Here is a 19143-nt window from a genome sequence, read left to right as displayed (position 1 = left end):
ATTTTGATTATTTGGTTGCAAAATTAATTATTTTGTTGAATATTCAACAATTTCGTTTTAAAGTCATACGTTGTGACTTGAAAATGCAACAATTGTGTTGAAATTTTTTTCTTTCTTCCTAGACATTTTTTGTTATTTGAAAATGAAATTCTTTTGTTGAAAATCCATATTTTTCGTTTGAAAATTAAACCACTTGGTTTAAACTGGAACTACTTTGTTAAAAGTTAATTTCTTTTTGTTATAAATTTAACTGTGCTGTTGATATTTTTTTTATTTTGGTTGACAATTAATTTTTCAACTGAGAGTTTAAGTATTCCATTTTTTGATTAAAAATTGATCTTTTTTAGATAAAAATTCAACTGTTTTCTTGAAAAGAAGTCTTTTTTGTTTGGAAATTTATATTTTTGGGTTGAAAATTCAACGGTTTTGTAGAAAATTCATCTTTTTGGTTTACAAATTCATCTATTTCAGTAGAAATTTCATCTTTTTTAGTTAAAAATGCCAAAGTTTGGTTAAAAATCAATCTTTTTTCGTTGAGGATTTTACTTTTTTTTTATCTTCGTCTTTTTAGTTGGATTAAACAATTTTCTATTTAAAATTATAATCATTTTGGTTGAAGTATTAAATATAACATTTTTTGTTAAGAATTAATCATTTTTGTTTAAAAATTTAATTATTTGGTTGCAAAATTAATTATTTTTCTTCAACTTCAACAATTTTGTTTTAAAGTAATCCGCTGTAACTTGAAAATGCAATAATTAGTTTCGAATTTGTTTCTTTCTTGACTGAAAAATCCTTTTTCGTTGAAAATTCAACTCTTGTGTTGAAAAAAACTTTTTTTTGGTTTAAAATCGACTGTTATTGATTTAAAATAAAAACATTTTTATGGCAACTATTACATTTTTCGTTGAGAATTAATAGTATTATTCAAAATCCAACTATTTGCCAGGAAAATGCGTCTTTTTGTCTTAAAAATTCAACAATTCGGTTGATATTTTTTCCCTTTTGACAAAGAAATCTTTCTTGGTAAAAAATTCGTCCTTTTTGGTTTGAAAATTCTTCTATTTTAGTAGAAATGAATTTTTTTTTGATAAAAATATAATAGTTAGGTTGAAAATTAATCTGTTTTGGTTGAGTATTTGACTATTTTTTAAAAATATTTGTCTTCTTTGTTGAACTCAACTCTTTATTTATTTTAAATTAAAATCCTTTTGGTTGAAGTATCAAATATCAACTTTTTTGTTAGGAATTAATTTTTGTTATTGTTAAAAATGCAATGCATTGATTGAAAATTCATCGTCTTGGTTCAAGAATTTATTATGTAGTTGAAAAATTAATTATTTTGTTGTAAGTTGCAAAATTCTGTTTAAAAGCTATTCTCTGTGACTTGAAAATATAATACTTTTGTCTTAAAAAGTTTTGTTTGAGGATTTTAATATTTGTTTAAACTTCGTTTTTTTCTTGGACTCACGTATTTTTTATTTAAAATTAAAATCTTTTTGGTTGAGATATCAAATATTACATTTCTGGTTAAAAATGAAACGCATTGTTTAAAAATTTATATTTTTGGTTAAATATTTATTATTTGTTTGGAAAATTAATTATTTTGTTGTGAGTCAAAAAATTGTGTTTTAAAGTCATCCTCTGAAGCTTGAAAACACAATACTAGGGTTGACATTTTTTTCTTTCTTGCACCGAAAAATCTTTTTTCGTTGAAAATTCAACATTTTTGTGTCTGGTTTGAAAATTAATTTATTTTCTGAGAAATGTAATATTTGTGTTTAAAAATGCAATTGATTGATATAAAATTAATCTGTTTTGTTTGAGGATTTAACTATTTTTTTTTTAATTTCGTCTTTTTGGGTTGAAAAAAAGGAGAGCTTTGACTAAAATTCTTTTTTTTTGTTTTGTTAAAAAATGTATTATTTGGTTGTAAAATTAATAAATTTGTTGAAAATTCAACAATTTTTTTAAGTTATCCTTTTATGGATTGAAAATACAACAATTTGGTTGAAATGTTTTGTACTGAGCAATCTTTCTTGGTGGAATTTTTTTTTGAATTAAAAATTCATTAATTTTGATGACATGTTTTACCTTTCTTAATTGAAAATATTTCTTTCCTGAAAATTCAACTGTTTTGTTAAAAATTCGTATTTTTTGGTTGAAAATGAACTTTGATGTTGAAAATTCATATTTCTGAGTTGAAAATTGAACTATTTTGTAGAAAATTCGTCTTTTTGGCTTAAAAAATCAACAATTTCGTCGGCATTTTTTCTTTTTCTTGTATGAAAAATCTTTCTTAATAGAATATTAATCTTGTTTGTTGAAAATTAGTCTTTGGTTTGAAAATTCATCTGTCTTGGTAGAAATTTCATCTTTTCAATTAAAAAGGAAACTGGTTGATTGAAAATTAATCTGTTTTATTTGAAATTTTTGTCAAATTTTTTCTTTTTTTCGACCCAAAAAAGCGAAATTTAAAAAAATGGTTAAATCATCATATAAAACAGATTAATTTTATATCAACCAGTTGCATTTTTAACCACAAAGATTACATTTCTCAATAAATAAATTAATTTTCGAACCAGAGACACAAAAAAGTTGAATTTTCAACGAAAAAAAGATTTTTCAGGGAAGAAAGATAGAAATCTAAACCCTAGTATTGTATTTTCAAGCCACAGAGGATGACTTTAAAACACCATTTTTTAACTCACAAAAAATAATTAATTTTTCAAGAAAATAATAAATTTTTGAACCAAAACGATGGTTTTTCAATCAATGCATTGCATTTTTAACAATGGCAAAAATTAATTCCTAACAAAAAAATTGATATTTGATACTTCAACCAAAAGGATTTTAAATAAATAAAGAGTTGTGTTTTTTCAATTTCGTCTATTTGGGTGGAAAAAAACACATTTTACTAAAATTCTTTTTTTTGGGGGGTAAAAAATGTATTATTTGGTTGTAAAATTAATTAGTTTGTTTAAAATTCAATAATTTAAAACAATCCTTTGTGGTTTGAAAATGCAAAAATTTGTTTTACATTTTTTTAACTGAGAAATCTTCCTTGGTGGAATATTTTTCTTTTTTTTTTTTATTAAAAATTCATTAATTTGGATGACATGATTTGCCTTTCTTAATTTAAAATATCTATTTTCTGAAAATTCAACTGTTTTCTTAAAAATTAGTATTTTTTGGTTGAAACTGAACTTTGTTGTTAAAAATTCATATTTTTGAGTTGAAAATTAAACTATTTTGTATAAAATTCTTCTTTTTAGCGTGAAAAATCAACAATTTTGATCAAATTTTTTCTCTTTCTTGTCTGAAAAATCTTTCTTAATAGAATATTAATCTTTTTTTGTTGAAAATTCGTCTTTGTTTTAAAAAAATCATCTTTTTGTTAAAAAATTTACCATTTGGTTGTAAAATTAATTATTTTCTTGAAAATCTAAAAATTTTATTTTAAAGTCGTCCTTTGTAGTTTAAAAAACAATTTAGTTCAAATGTTTTTTTATTGAGAAATCTTCCTTGGTGGAATATTCTTTTTTTTTTAGTTGGAAATTCATTAATTTGGATGACAGGTTTTTTATTTAAAATTAAAATCCTTTTTCGTTGAAATATCAAATGTCGTGTTTTTGGTTGAGAATCAATCTTTTTTGGTTAGAAATGCAACTTGTTGGTTGAAGATTCATCTCTTCGTTTCAAAATTCAACTCTTTTGTTGAAAATTTATTTTTTTCTTGTTTGAAAAGTTTTTTTTTCTTTTAAATTGAAAATTCAAATATTTGATTTGAAAGTGGAAAATTCGCGTTTTTTGTAGAAAATTAAGCTTTCGGTTAAAAATACAACTGTTTAGTTAAAAACTAATCTATTTTGTTTGATGATCTAATTATTTTGTTGAAAATTCATCGTTCTTGCTTAAATTCCACTTTTTTATTTAATATTAATTTTTTTCATTGAAATATCAAATATTACATTTTTGTTGAGAATTAATCCTTTTTGGTTATAAATGCAACTCGTTGGTTAAAAATTCATCTCTTAAGTTGAAAATTTATCTATTTTGTTGAAAACTCGTCGTTTATGCTTAAATTCAACTGTTTTTTTTATTTAAAATTGAAATCTTTTTTGGTTAAAAATGCAACTCGATTTTGGAAGATACATCGATTTGGTTGAAAACTTAACTATTTTGTTGAAAATTCGTTTTTTTCTTGGTTGAAAAGTATTTTCTTTTTAAACTGAAAATTCCAACATTTGATTTGAAAGTGGAAATTTTGTGTTTTTGGTAAAAAGTTAAGATTTCGGTTAAAAATTCATTTTTTTGGATGGAAATTAATCCTTTTTGTTTGATGATCTAATTTTGTTTTTGAAAATTCGTCGTTTATGCTTAAATTCCATTTTTTTAAATTTTAAATTAGTTTTTTTTTATTGAAATATAAAATATTACATTTTTGGTTGACAATTAATAATTTTTGGTTATAAATACAACTCGTCGATTAAAAATTCATCTCTTAGGTTGAAAATTTATCTATTTGTTGAAAATTCTTCGTTTATCCTTAAGTTCAACTGTTTTTTATTTAAAAATAAAATATTTTTTGGTTGAAATATGAAATATCGCATTTTGGCTGAGAATAAATCTTTTTGGTTTAAAAATGCAAGTCATTGGTTGAAGATTCATCTCTTTGGTTAAAAAGTTTGTTTTTTAACTGAAAATTCAAATATTTGATTTGAAATTCGAAAATTTGATTTTTGTTGTTGTAAAAAATTAAGTTTTCGTTTAAAAATTCATCTATTTTGTTAAAAATGTAATATTTTTACTTGAAATGTTACGTATGTGAAGAATTTTTAATTGCATTTACTTCGATATCCACAATAATTTAATTTTAAATAATTTAGAGCATTTTGGCGTGTGAAGCCTGTAATATAAATATAAAAAAACGTCCCTTGTATTTATTATCGCGTTTGTAATCTATTAGGTGGCACTTTGCTTATAAGTGCATATTGGAAGAGCAAGTTCGAAGAGCCCAGAGAAACTGGGATTGGACTCATATGAAAAGTCATCGCGATACTTGCAGAAATTATGCAGGGCTGTATCAATCAAAATTAACGACGAAAAAGTGCTCCGAGGATGTTGAAAGACAAATCACGGAATGTGAGAGAAAATTAGACATCTTCAATCTCGTCATTATCAGACAGAAAATTGAAATGGAGGCAAGTTTAAATATTCATTTTTCCCCAAAATTCTCGGCGAATATTTGGACCTTTCGAACTAGGTTGAATTATTGAATTATATTATCGAATTTTTCATAGGTTGAAAGATTGGCAGAAAAGGAAAAGAGTTTGAAAGCAAAGAAAGGATGGTTCGGAGGGTGGCTTTGGAGTGCAACGGCGAATGAAGAAGAATATGAGGGACTACATTCTGCGGCCGCAATTAGTAAGCAAACTTTTATCAGGCTTCTGAAGTCAAGATTTTTCCTTAAATGATTAATTTTTCAGATTTGGTCCCTAATCTCTCCTATTTTCAATTTTTTTCTGTAAATATCCCCGTTTTTAATTTTTGGTCTCCAAAAATCGTCATTTCCACAATTTGGTCTTGAAAGTCCCTTATTATATTAGTTTTCTTATCTTACAGTCGCCTATTTTCTATATTTTTTATTTTAGCCTCAAAATACCTCTATTTTTAAGACCACTATGATTTTTGTCTCTAAAGTCCTCTATTTTTAACATTTAGATTTTAATGTCTCCTATTTTCAATTTTTGTTCTCTAAATTCCCCTATTTGTAAGATTCGGTACCTAAACTTCTCTTTTTTCAAGATTTGTTTTTTTAAAGTACCATATTTTCAATATAAAGTCTCTAAAGTCCCCTATTTTCAATATTTAATCCCTAAGGTCCCCTATTTTCAATTAATAGTCTCCAAAGTCCCCTATTTTCAAGATTTTTGTCGTAAACTCGCATCATATTAACACTTGTTTTTCAAAGTCCCCTATTTTTAATTTTTTCGTATCGAAAATACGCCTATTTCTATGATTTTTGTTCCTAAAGACCCCTATTTTAAAGATTTAGTTTCTAATGTCTCCTATTTTCAATTTTTGTTCTCTAAATTCCCCTATTTGTAAGATTCGGTACCTAAACTTCTCTTTTTTCAAGATTTGTTTTTTTAAAGTACCATATTTTCAATATAAAGTCTCTAAAGTCCCCTATTTTCAATATTTAGTCTATAAAGCCCCCTATTTGTAATAATTGGTTTCTAAGTACCTCTAATTTCAAGATTTTGTCAAATAAATTCCTCTGTTTTTAAGATTTGGTTTCTCAATTTCCCCTATTTTCAATATTTAGTCCCTAAGGTCCCCTATTTTCAATTAATAGTCTCCAAAGTCCCCTATTTTCAAGATTTTTGTCGTAAACTCGCATCATATTAACACTTGTTTTTTAAAGTCCCCTATTTTTAATTTTTTCGTATCGAAAATACGCCTATTTCTGTGATTTTTGTTCCTAAAGTCCCCTATTTTAAAGATTTAGATTCTAATGTCTCCTATTTTTAATTTTTGTTCTCTAAGATTCCCTATTTGTAAGATTTGGTATCTAAATATCTCTTTTTTCAAGATTTGTTTTTGTTAAAGTCCCCTGTTTTCAATATTTGGTTTCTCAATGTCCCCTATTTTCTATATTTTGTCTATAAAGCCCCCTATTTGTAAGAATTGGTCTCTAAATACCTATAATGGCAAGATTTTGTCACATAAATTTCCCTGTTTGCAAGATTTGATTTCGTAATGTCTCCTATTTTCAATTTTTGTTCTCTAAAATCCCCTATTTGTAAGATTTGGTATCTAAATACCTCTTTTTTCAAGATTTGTTTTTTGTAAAGTCCCATATTTTCAATATTTCTTCCCCAAAGTCCCCTAATTTCATTATTTAGTCTATAAAGCCCCCTATTTGTAAGAACTGGTCTCTAAATACCTCTAATATTAACATTTTGTCACATAAATTCCCTTCTTTTCAAGATTTGGTTTCTCAATGTCCCCTTTTTTCAATATTTAGTCTCTAAAGTCCCCTATTTTCAATATTTATTCTCTAAAGTCCCCTACTTTTAAGATTTGGTCTTTTAAACTCCCCCTTTTTGTAATATTTGTTTTCTGAAGTTCCCTTTTTTCCCTTTTTTAAAATTTTTTTATCAAGTCTCCTATTTTCAATAATTAGTCTCTAGAGTCCACTATTTTCAAATTTTGCTCTCTTAAAGTCCCCTATTTTTAATATTTGGTCTCTTAAATGCCCCTTTTTTAAATTTTGTTATAAAGTCCCCTATTTTCAATAATTAGTCTCTAAAGTCCACTATTTTCAAAATTTGGTCACTAAAGTCCCCTCTTTTCAATATCTGGTCTCCAGAGACTTCTATTTTTAAACTTTGGTCTATTAAAGACCCCCATTTTTAATATTTGTTCTCCAAAGTCCCCTATTTTTCAGATTTATGCTCTTTAAAATCCCCTGTTTTAAATACTTGTTTTTTTAAAGTCCTCTATTTTTTATTTTTGGTCTTAAAACTTCGCTGTTTTTACATTTTGGTCCCCTATTTTCAAGATGGGGTCTTTCAGTACCCCTATTTTCAACATTTGGTTTCTAAGAACCCCTATTTTTAAGATTTTGTCTCTAAAATTCCCTAATTGTGAGATTTTTACTTTTAAAATCTCCTTTTTTCAAATTTATTTCCTAGCATCTCCTACTTTTAGGATTAGGTCTCTTAAAGTCCCCCTTTTTAAATAATTGTCCCACTTTATTTATAGTTTTACGTATTTCATATAATTGATATATATTTAACTTTTCTATTTTTAACCTTGAAACTACACTGTTTTCAAAATTGGGTCTTCTATTTTCAAGATTTGGTCTCTAAATGCCCCTATTTTTAATATTTGGTTACTAAGGACTCCTATTTTCAATATGTTGGTCGTAAACTCGTATAATTTTAACACTAGTTTTATAAAGTCCCCAGTTTTCAATTTTTCGGTCTTTAGAATACCCCTATTTCTATGATTTTTGTCTCTTAAAGTCCTCTATTTTAAAGATTTAGATTTTAATGTCTCTTATTTTCAATTTTTGTTCTCTAAAATCCCCTATTTTTAAGATTTAGTCTGTAACTACCCCTATTTTTATTAAGTATTTTCAAATATCCTTTTTTTAAACTCTTTCCCTCGCTTCTGGCATTTTTTTTAATTTGGTTTTTTAAAGTGTCCGCTTCTTAAGATTTAGTATCTTAAAGTCCCCTATTTTTAAGATTTGGTCTCCTAAAGTCCCTTATTGTCAACATTTGGTCTCTAAAATTCCTTATTTGTAAAATTTGGTCTCTTAAAGTCTCCTATTTTTAAGGTTATTCCCTATCGTCTCCTATTTTTATGATTTGATTTCTAATCTCTTCCATTCATAAAATTTGGCCTCTTGAAAGTCCCCTGTTTTCAATATAATATTTCCTATTTTCAAGATTTGGTGTCTAAGTATCCCTATTTTTAAGATTTAATCTCTAATGTCTAGTTTTAGTATTTGGTCAATAAAATCCTCAGCTTTGTGAGATTTGGTCTCTTAAAGTCCCCTATTTTGAAGATTTAGTCTACGAGAGACCCTTCTCTTCAAAATTTCGTCTCTAAAGTCTCCTATTTGTAAAACTTGGTCCCTAATTTGTCCTATTTTCAAGATTTAGTGCCTGAATATCCCTATTATCAATATTTGGTTTTTAGAACCCCTATTTTCATGATTTGGTCTATTAAAGTCCCCTTTTTTTTAAATATTTGTTTTCTAAAGTATCCTTTTTTTATTGATAAGGATAGAGCAGGAAAAAAATAAACAAAAGCTGAAAGAATTTTAAAAAAATCAAATCATTATTTCAGGTTCTTTAAATTTTTCTAATATATTTATTTATTTATTTATTTAATATCCAACAAAGACTTGAGACCTGTATTAAAATTAATTAATCCGTCACTTACAAATATTTTTAATCACGTGTCAATTATACTAAAGCGGAATATTTTGACTATCAGTGAAGAAATTCGAAGAAGCGATGACCCCGCAAGAAAAGGAAAAGTTGTACCGAGCTATTGATTATCAAGAAAATACCGCCCCAGCTCATTATCCAGAATCTTTTGAGATGATCGACACTAGATTTTTCCTTCACGGACTTGTAATTGTTGTCCTTGATACTGATAAGGAAGCTCCACAGGTTCTGGATCTGCAATTCAATAACGTACAAGCACGGTTCAAATCTAGACCTTCAGCTAATGGAATTTCGTAAGTTTCACGTATCGGGAAGCGGTTTTTTTTTTTTTTTTTTTTTTTTTTGAAATTGTTGAAATCTTTGGGAAATTAATGAAATCTTTTTAATCTATCATAAATCTTCATGAAATATAATATTTGAAATCATTGAAATCTTTATAAAATATTTTTTTTTTTTATTTAGAATGGTTGAAATCTTTGAGAAATCATTGAAAGTCTGTGAAGTGTTTTAAATCTATCCGAAGTCTTAGTCAAATATTTCAAATATTTTTTAAATATTTGATAATATTTTATTAATGATTGAAATCTTTAGGAAAATCATTAAAATATTTGTGAAATCTGTTAAATCTGTCCGAAATCTTTGGGAAGTCATTTAAATATATATAAAAATTGTTTAAAATCTTTTGTGATATTTATGAAATCTTTTTAAAGTATCCGAAATCTTTGTGAAATCCTCAGAAAATTATTGAAGTTTTTGTAAAATATTGAAAACATTTTTTAAATATTTAAAATACATGTGAAATTTTATAAATCTTCTCGAAATATTTAAATTTTTTAGGAAAGCCTTGAAGTTTTTGTCATATCTTTTTGAAATCTTGGAAAGTATTAGAAATGTTTATAAAATCATTGGAAAATAAGTTGTGCCTTTTTAAATTCTTTTTAATATATCCAAAGTCTTTATGGAATATTTAAAATCTTTATAAAATTTTTTTTTTTAATTTGAAATTGTTTAAATCTTTGAGAAATTATTGAATTCTCTATAAATTATTTTAAATCCTTTGTAAAATTTGTGAAATATTTAGAAAATCATTAAAATTTATTTAAAATATTGAAAATATTTTTAAAATATTTGATAACATTTTTCAAGTTGTTTAAATCTTCGCGAAATATTTTTATTCCTTGGGAAAAAGCATTGAAATCTTTGTGATATATTTCTGAAATCTTTGAAATCTTTTTAAAATATTTTTGAAATTATTGAAATATTTGTGAAACCATTGGGAAATCCTTTGTGCGTTTGTGAAATCTTTTTAATCTATCCGAAATCTTGATGAAATATGTGAAATCCTAGGAAAATCATTGAAATCTTTATAACATTTTTTTTTTAATTTGAAATTGTTTAAATCTTTAGAAAATCATTTAACTTTTTATGAAATCTTTTAAATCTATCCAAAATCGTTACGAAATATTGGAAATCTTTACGAAATTTTTAGGAAATCACTCAAATTTGTTTAAAATTTTGAAAATATTTAAAAAAAAATTTGATAACATTTTTGAAAGGGTTTCAATCTTCGCGAAATATTTTTATACTTTGGCAAATCATTGAAATCTTGGTACTATCTTTCTGGAATCTTTGAAATATTTTTTTAATTCTTGAAATAGTTGTGAAATCATTTGCGCCTTTTTAAAATCATTTTAATCCATCCGAAATCTTTGCGAAATATTGTAAATCTTAGTGAAATCTTTAGAAAATCATTAAAACTTGTGTACAATATTGAAAATATTTGAAAAGTATTTGAAAACATTTTTTAAATTGTTTAAATCTTTGCGAAATATTTTTATTCTTTGGTAAATCATTGAAATCTTTGTGATATTTCTGAAATCTTTGAAATATTTTTTGAATTATTGAAATATTTGTGAAATCGTTGGAAAATAATATGTGCCTTTGTGAAATCTTTTAATTATATCCAAAATCTTTATGAAATATTTGAAATCTGTATCAAATATATTTTTTAATTAGAAATTGTTGAAATCTTTGGAAAATCATAGAAATCTTCATGAAATCCTTTAAATCCAAAATCTTCACGAAATATTTGAAATATTTGTGAAATCATTTAAATCCTTATAAATTCTTTAAAATCTTTTGTGAAACCTTTTTAAACCATCCGAAATCATTGCAAAATATTGTTAATCTTTATGAAACGTTTAGAACATCATTGGAATCTTTGTAAAATATTTAAAATATTTTTTAAACATTTGAGAACATTTGTGAAATTGGTTAAATCTTTTCGAAATATTTGCAATCTTTGTGATATCCTTCTGAAATCTTTGAAATACTTTTTGAAACAATCTTTTTTAAATATTTGTGAAATAATTGAGAAATTATTTGTGCCTTCTAAAAATCTTTTAAATGTATTCGAAATATTTGTGAAATATTTTAAATCTTAGTGACATCCTTGAAATCTTTATACATTTTTTGAAATATAGAATCGTTAAAATCTTTGAAAAATCATTGAAATATTTGTGAAATCTTTTAAATCTTATCAAAAATCTTTAGGAAATCATTGAAATATCTATCAATTATTTTAAAATGTTGTGATATTCGCGAAATCTTTTTAAACTATCCAAAATCTTTGTAAAATCTTCAGAAAATCATTGAAATTTTTGTAAAATATTGGAAACATTTTTAAAATATTTAAAATATATGTGAAATTGTATAAATCTTCTCGAAATATTTTTGATTTTTAGGAAATCTTTGTGATATCTTTCTGAAATCTTCGAAAATATTTGAAAATTTTTTGAAACGCTTTTGAAATTATTGAATTATTTGTGAAATAATTGGAAAATAATTTGTGCCTTTGTGAAATGTTTGAAATATATCCAAAATCTTTATGAAATATTTGAAACATTTATAAAATATTTTTTTTAGATTAGAAATGTTTGAAATCTTTGGGAAGTCATTGAAATCTTTTAAATATATCCAATATCGTTACGAAATATTTGAAACCTTTGTGAAATCATTGAAATCTTTAGGAAATCATTGAAATCCTTATAAATTATTTTAAATATTTAGTGAAACCTTTTTAAATTATCCGAAATCATTGAAATCTTTGTAAAATATTGAAATTATTTTTTAATCGTGAAATCTTTCAAATCTATTCGAAATCTTTATGAAATATTTAAAATCTTTGGAAAATCATTGAAATCTTTTTAATTTATCCGAAATCTTTGTGAAATATTTGAAATCTTTAGAAAATCATTAAGATTTGTGTGAAATATTGAAAATATTTTTTAAATATTTAATAACATTTTTAAAATTAGTTAAATTTTCGCGAAATATTTGAAATCCTTGTGATATCCTTCTGAAATCTTTGAAATACTTTTTGAAACATTTTAAAAATTTTTAACATTTTTGTGAAATCATTGAGAAATTATTTGTGCCTCTGCAAAATCTTTTAATTTATCCGAAATCTTTGTGAAATATTTTTAATCTTATTGAAATCATTGAAATCTTTATAAAATATATTTTTTTAAACTTGAGCAATTAAAATTTTTGTAAAATATTGAAAATATATTTTTTAATATTTGCTAATATTTATGGAATTGTTTAAATCTTTGAAAAATATTTCAAAACTTTGGAAAATCATTAAAATCTCTAAAAATTATTTTTAATCCTTTGTGAAATTTGTGAAATCTTTTTAATTCATCCAAAATCGTTGTGAAATATTTAACATCTTTGTGAAATCTTTAGAAAATCGTTCAAGTTTCTGTAAAATATTTGAAATTTTTTAAATCTTTGCGAAATATTTTTATTCTTTGGGAAATCATTGAAATGTTTGTGATATCTTTCTGTAATTTTTGAAATCTTTCAAAAATATTTTTGAAATTATTGAAATATTTGAGAAATCATTGATAAATCCTTTCTGCCTCTGTGAAATCTTTTAAAGGTATACGAAATCTTGATGAAATATTTGAAATATTTACAAAATCATTAAAATTTGTGTAAAATATTGAAAATATTTGATAACATTTTTGAAATGGGTTAAATCTTCGCGAAATCCATTTCTTTGGGAAATCATTGAAATTTTTGTGATGTCTTTCTGAAATTTTTGAAATATTTTAAAAATATTTGTTTAATTCTTGAAATATTTGTGTAATCATGGAGAAATCCTTTGTGCCTTTGTGAAATCTTTTAAATCTATCCGAAATTTTGATGAAATCTTTTAAATCTTTAGTAAATCATTGAAATAGCTATCAATTATATTAAATCTTTTGTGAAATTTGTGAAATCTTTTTAATTTATTAAAAATCTTTGTGAAGTTTTTAGAAAATGATTAAAATTTTGTGTAAAATATGAAAAATATTTGAAAAATATTTGATAACATTTTTTAAATTGTTTAAATCTTCGCAAAATATTTGTATCCTTTGGAAAATCATTGAAATCTTTGTGATATCTTTCTGGAAATTTGAAATATTTGTTCATTTCTTTAATCTATTTAAAATCGTTACGAAATATTTGAAATTGTTGAAAAATCATTAAAATCTATATAAATTATTTTTAATGTTTTGTGAAATCTTTTAAATTTTAGTGAAAACTTTACAATATAATTAAAAGTTTTATAAAATATTGAATTTTTAACAAATATTTAATAATATTTGTGAAATTGTTTACATCTTCGAGAAATATTTGAAATTTATTTGGAATCTTTGGAAATCTTTGAAATATTAAAAAAATTGAAATTATTGAAATATTTGTGAAATCATTTGTGCCTTTGTGAAATATTTTTGAACTATGTCGTAATATTAAAAAAATTATTTAAATCTTTGTGAAATCTTGTACACATTAAAGTCTTTGTGAAGTCTTTTAAAACTATGATCAATGAAACGTTTGTAAAATATTTTTAATATTTTTGAAATATTTCTCATTTATCCTAAATCTTTCAGAAATATTTGATAATATTTCTAAAATTGATTAAAATCTTTCTGGAATCTTTGGAAAATCGTTTATGTCTTTGTGACATTTAAATTTATTCAAAATCTTTGTGGCATTTTTTGAATCATTCTAATATTTGTGAAATCTTTCTGATATCTTTACGAAAAATTTGAAATATTTTAAAAATATTGTGAATTTTATTAGAAATTATTGAAATCTTCAATAAATCTTTGTAAAATCTTTCAGAAGTCTTTAGAAATCTGCGAAATGCTACAAATATTTTTCAGATATTTGGTAATATTTGTGAAATTATTGAAATCATTGAAGCCTTTGTGAAATCTTTGAAATCTTTAAGAAATCATTGAAATCGTTATCTAATTCTTCTGAAATCTTTACATGTTTTTGCAAAATATTTTTAATATTTTTGAAATATTTACCAAAATTTGTGTAATTATTGAAATCTTTGCAAACTTGAATTTTATAATTGTAAAAAAAAGGCTCCGCCGCTTTTGCACGCATCTATAGCAGTTTATTTACCAGGATTATTTACAGTATTAAATATTAAAAATTATTGATCAGGGTTACTGCATCCATTGGTGACCTTAAACTGCTGGGAGTACAACAAGGAGAAAAAGTACCATCACTATTTAATTCCGCTCGAGACTCTTCAGAAGACACTTTGTTCTCCGTTTCGTACGAAAAAAATCCTCTTGATAAACTCTGCGGTGACAGAATTATTGTAAAATCGACATCGGTGCATATTGTCTACGATGCTCAAACTATCATCGAATTGATCGATTTGTTCAAAGTTCAGGACCCGACAACTTTGAATCAGTAAGTTTTTTTGATATTTCAATCATTATTATTATTATTTTCAGGGTGTCTACCTGCCTGGAAAACCTGGAAATATTGGATTTTTAAAGTCATTATTTTTCAAATTGTTTAAATATTCTCGAAATATATTTTTTTTTGTGAGATCATTGCAACTTTGTAATACCTTTCTGAAATCTTTGAAATATCTCCTATTTTTTTTTTGAAATTACTGAAATATTTGTGAAAACATTTGTGCCTTTTTGAAATGTTTTAAATCTATCCAAAATCTTTTTAAAATATTTGAAATGTTTGGGAAATGATTTAAATTTTTATCAAATATTTAAAAAAAAATTGAAATTGTTGAAATCTTTTGGAAGTTATGGAAATCTTTATGGAATTTATATTATTATTATTATATATTTTTATTCCTGCCTGGAAAACCTGGAAATATCAGGGTTTTTTTTTAAGTCAGGGAATATTACTATATTGAACTATTTTGTTAGAAATTCTTTTTTTCTTTTCTTACTTGAAATTAACTTTTTTTCCCTAAATGTATATCAATTTTAGTTAAAAATTAAGTTATTTGGTTTAACATTCATGTATTTTGTTGAAATATCGTTCTTCTTGATAAAATTACATTGTTTTTATTACAAATTTAAATGTTTTTTCGATTGAAATGTCAAATACTACATTTTTTCGTTCAGAATTCACTTGTTTGAATAATTACATGGTTGAAAGTTACTTTCTTGTTGAATTTTTGTTTGTTTGTTAAAAATTAATTTTTTAATTTAAAATGTAACTTCACTTTTTGTTCGAAAACTTATTATTTTTAGTTCAATTTTCGACTTTTATAGTAGAAATTAATCTCCTGAGCTGAAAATTAATCTTTTTATTGAAAATTCAAGGATTCTAGGTAAGGGCTTATAATTTAAAAAAACCATTGAAATCTTTTTAAAATATTGAAAATATTTCTAAAATATTTGATAACATTTGTGGAATTGTATAAATCTTCGCGAAATATTAAAAATCTTTGGGAATTCATTGAAATATTTGTGATCTCTTTATTTATAAAATATTTTTAAAAAATTGAAATTGTTGAAATCTTTTGAAAATTATTGAAATCTTTATATCAAATCATTGAATTCTTTGGAAATTATTGTTAAAATATTTTTTAAATTGTTTAAAAAAATTTTTTGAAGTTACTAAAATATTTGTGAAATCATTTGTGCCTTTGTAAAATCTTTTAAATCCATCCAAAATCTTTATGAAATATTTTAAATCTTTGGGAAATCATTGAAATCTTTATAAAATATCCATAAAGGTTTATGGAATCTTTTAAATAAATCTAAAATCGTTACGAAATATTGGAAATCTTTGTGAAATGTTTGGGAAATCATTGAAATCTCTATATATTAATAAAAAGCTGTTGTGAAATATTTTTACACTATCCGAAATGTTTGCGAAATATTTGAAATCTTTGACAAACATTGCTAAAATATTTGATAATATTTTTGAAATTGTTTAAATCTTCTCGAAATATTTTTTTTCTTTGTGAAATCATTAAAACTTTGTAATATATTTCTGAAATCTTTGGAAATCTTTGAAATCTTTTCTAAATTTGTTTGAAATTACATAAAATATTTGTGAAATCATTTGCGCCTTTGTGAAATCTTGTAAATCTCCAAAATCTTTGTGAAATATTTGAAATCTTTGGGATATTATTGAAATATCAAAGTTTTTTTTTTACATTTTTTTGAAATCTTTGGGAAATCATTGAAATATTTGTGATCTCTTTCTGAAGTCTTTGTAAATCTTTGAAATTTTTTTAAATTTAATTATGACAGTTGCAACTATAATTATTTTGTTGATTTTTGTTTAAATTAATTTATCTTTACTGAAAATGAAAATTATTCACTTTATGGTTGGAAAATTATAATTTTAAGTTTAATATTTGACTTTTTTGGTTAAAATTAATCTATTAGGGCGGGCATTAATGGTTTCATGGAAAATTCAATGATTCATCATTTTAGTTGGAAATTCATCACTTTGCTTAAAAATTTCACTGTTTAAAAATTAGTATTGTTTTTTTTTTAAATTTATTTTTACCGTAAAAATTAACTATATTTTAATTGAAAATTACATTCTTTTAGTTGAAATTTCATCTATTTGGTTAAACAATACTTTTTTACTAAAAATTTAACTATTCAATTGTTGGTTGACAACTTATCCTTTTTATTGCAATGTCACGTATTTACGTAAAAATGTCTCTTTTTCATAGAAATGAAGCATTTTAGTAGAAAATTCATCTCTTTGGATTGAAAATTCAACTATTCATATTAGAGATTCAGTATTTTCAAAATTAGAATATTTATATTTCAATAAAAATATTGTTTAACTGAAAATTTAACTATTTAATTATTGGTAGAAAATTGAGTTTTTTTAGTTGAAAATTCAACTATTTCGTTGAAAATTGGTCTTTTTTTTACTTCAAACTTCAACTTTTTCATTTAAAATTCATGTATTTTACTGCAAAATCGTCTTTTTGGTAGAAAACGAATCTTGTTTGAAAATTTATCTTTTTGTGTGAAAATTCAAGTATTCTAGTTAAATATTCATTATATTAGTTAAAAATTCTTCCTTTCAGTTAAACATTAAACTACTTGGTTAAAAATGAAACCGAATTTTCACTGAAAATTTAACTTTCCCATTTTTGGTCGAGACTGGTCTTTTTTAGATTAAAATTCAGTTATTTGTTTGAAAATTTAACTATTTGGTTAAATGTTCATCTACCTTCTTGAAAATCCAAATTTTTGCTTAAAAATTTAGGAATTTAAAACGGTTTAAATTGAATTTCATATAGTATCCACAATTATTTTACATAAATATGCACTGAATTTTAACTATTAGTAGATGAAGTAAATAATATGTTTAGTATTATTTAATAATTTAAATAATCGATCGTGCTCAAATATTTAAGAATATCTTGTAATATTAATTAAATTCCTAAGACCTTAAAAAAAAAGATTATTCATAATAAACTACATCTGCAAAAATCTTAAATTACTTGGAAAACCCTGGAATTATCAGGGAATTTTTTTTGCCAGGATTTGAGAAGGCACCCTGATTATAATTTTTATAAACATTTTTTATCCAAATTTTTTTAGGCTCCAGGCTGCTGCGGCTGACAAGTTGGAAGGCCTAAAAGAAATGTCTGCTTTAGGTCTGGAATATGCTATCGAGAAACATTCTGTCCTCGATATTCAGGTAAAATCAGAGCCTTAAATGTTTATTTTCTAAGCAAAATTTCCAGTTTTCTCAGGTAATATTTTCAAACCATGCAAAATTAAGGCTAATGTGTGTTTAAAATAATATTCTTTTAGTCCAGAATTTATCGAAATTCCTATTTATTTATCGCAGGCTTCATAGTCTACTATTATATTTTTAGTTGAGAAGTTAAGTATAATCAAATGTTATTATTTCCTTGAAAAGTAATTATTTTCTTGAAAATTCAACTATTTTGTTGAAAAATTAACAATTTGGATCAAAAAATGTTCTTCCTTGACCAAAAAATCTTTCTTGATTTATGGTCGAAAATTCGACTATTTCGGTGGAAAATTGGACTATTTTGATAGAGAAGTCAAATATTTCGTTGCAAATGCCTTTTTTTTATTCAAATGATCATATTTTATATTTGAAACTTCAACTATTTTGTAGAAAAATCGTATTTTCTAGTTGAAAATTCAATTATTTTGCTAGAAAATTAAACAATTTTGTTAAAATGTTTGTCTTCCTTGCCTCAAAGATCTTTTTTCGGTTTCAAATTCGTCTTTTTGGTTGAGAATTCAACTGTTTTATTGAAAATTCAAATATTTTAATTACAAATTTGACTATATTGATGGAAAATTCAAATATTTGGTTGATAATTTCAATTTTTGTTGATAAGTTTATATTTCAGAGTTCAAATTTTAACTTTTTTGTAGAAAAATAGTATTTTCTAGTTGAAAATTCAATTATTTTGGTAGAAAATTAAAAAAATTTGTTGAAATATTTTACTCCTTAACTCAAAAGTCTTTCTCGGTTACAAATTCGTCTTTTTGTCTAAGAAATTCGTCTTTTTGGTTGAGAATTCAACTATTTTGTTAAAATATTAACTATTTTAATTGAAGATTTGACTATTTTTATAGAAAATACAAATATTTCTTTGAAAATACCTTTTTTTCTTGAAAAATACATATTTTAGAGTTGAAATTTCAACTTGTAAGAAAATTGTCTTTTTTAATGTAAAACTTAACTATTTTGGTAGAAAATTTAACAATTTGATTTTTAAAAAAAGTTTTCTGACTGAGAAATCTTTTTTGGCTAGGAATTCATCTTTTTGGTTGAGGATTCGATTATGTTGTAACAAATTCACCTTTTGGTTTCAAAATTC

At 23.9% G+C, this 19143-nt stretch overlaps 1 protein-coding gene across 2 annotated transcripts in view; it reads left to right on the top strand.

Annotated features, from left to right (window-relative positions):
- The window catches only part of LOC117170643 (vacuolar protein sorting-associated protein 13), a 171335-nt gene that overhangs the window by 14403 nt on the left and 137789 nt on the right, over positions 1-19143 (top strand). For both annotated transcript variants that reach the window (XM_033357554.1, XM_033357553.1), the window contains exons 6-10: positions 4970-5204; positions 5304-5427; positions 9019-9265; positions 14481-14735; positions 17879-17978. In XM_033357554.1, coding sequence (XP_033213445.1) covers positions 4970-5204; positions 5304-5427; positions 9019-9265; positions 14481-14735; positions 17879-17978 — 961 coding nt within the window. The remainder of the gene's footprint in view (positions 1-4969; positions 5205-5303; positions 5428-9018; positions 9266-14480; positions 14736-17878; positions 17979-19143) is intronic.

The sequence above is a fragment of the Belonocnema kinseyi genome, chromosome 4 (assembly GCF_010883055.1).
Source record: "Belonocnema kinseyi isolate 2016_QV_RU_SX_M_011 chromosome 4, B_treatae_v1, whole genome shotgun sequence".
In the NCBI taxonomy this organism is placed as follows: domain Eukaryota; kingdom Metazoa; phylum Arthropoda; class Insecta; order Hymenoptera; family Cynipidae; genus Belonocnema; species Belonocnema kinseyi.
The sequence above is the reverse complement of the archived record's forward strand: the minus strand, read 5'-3'. Positions and strand labels throughout refer to the sequence as shown.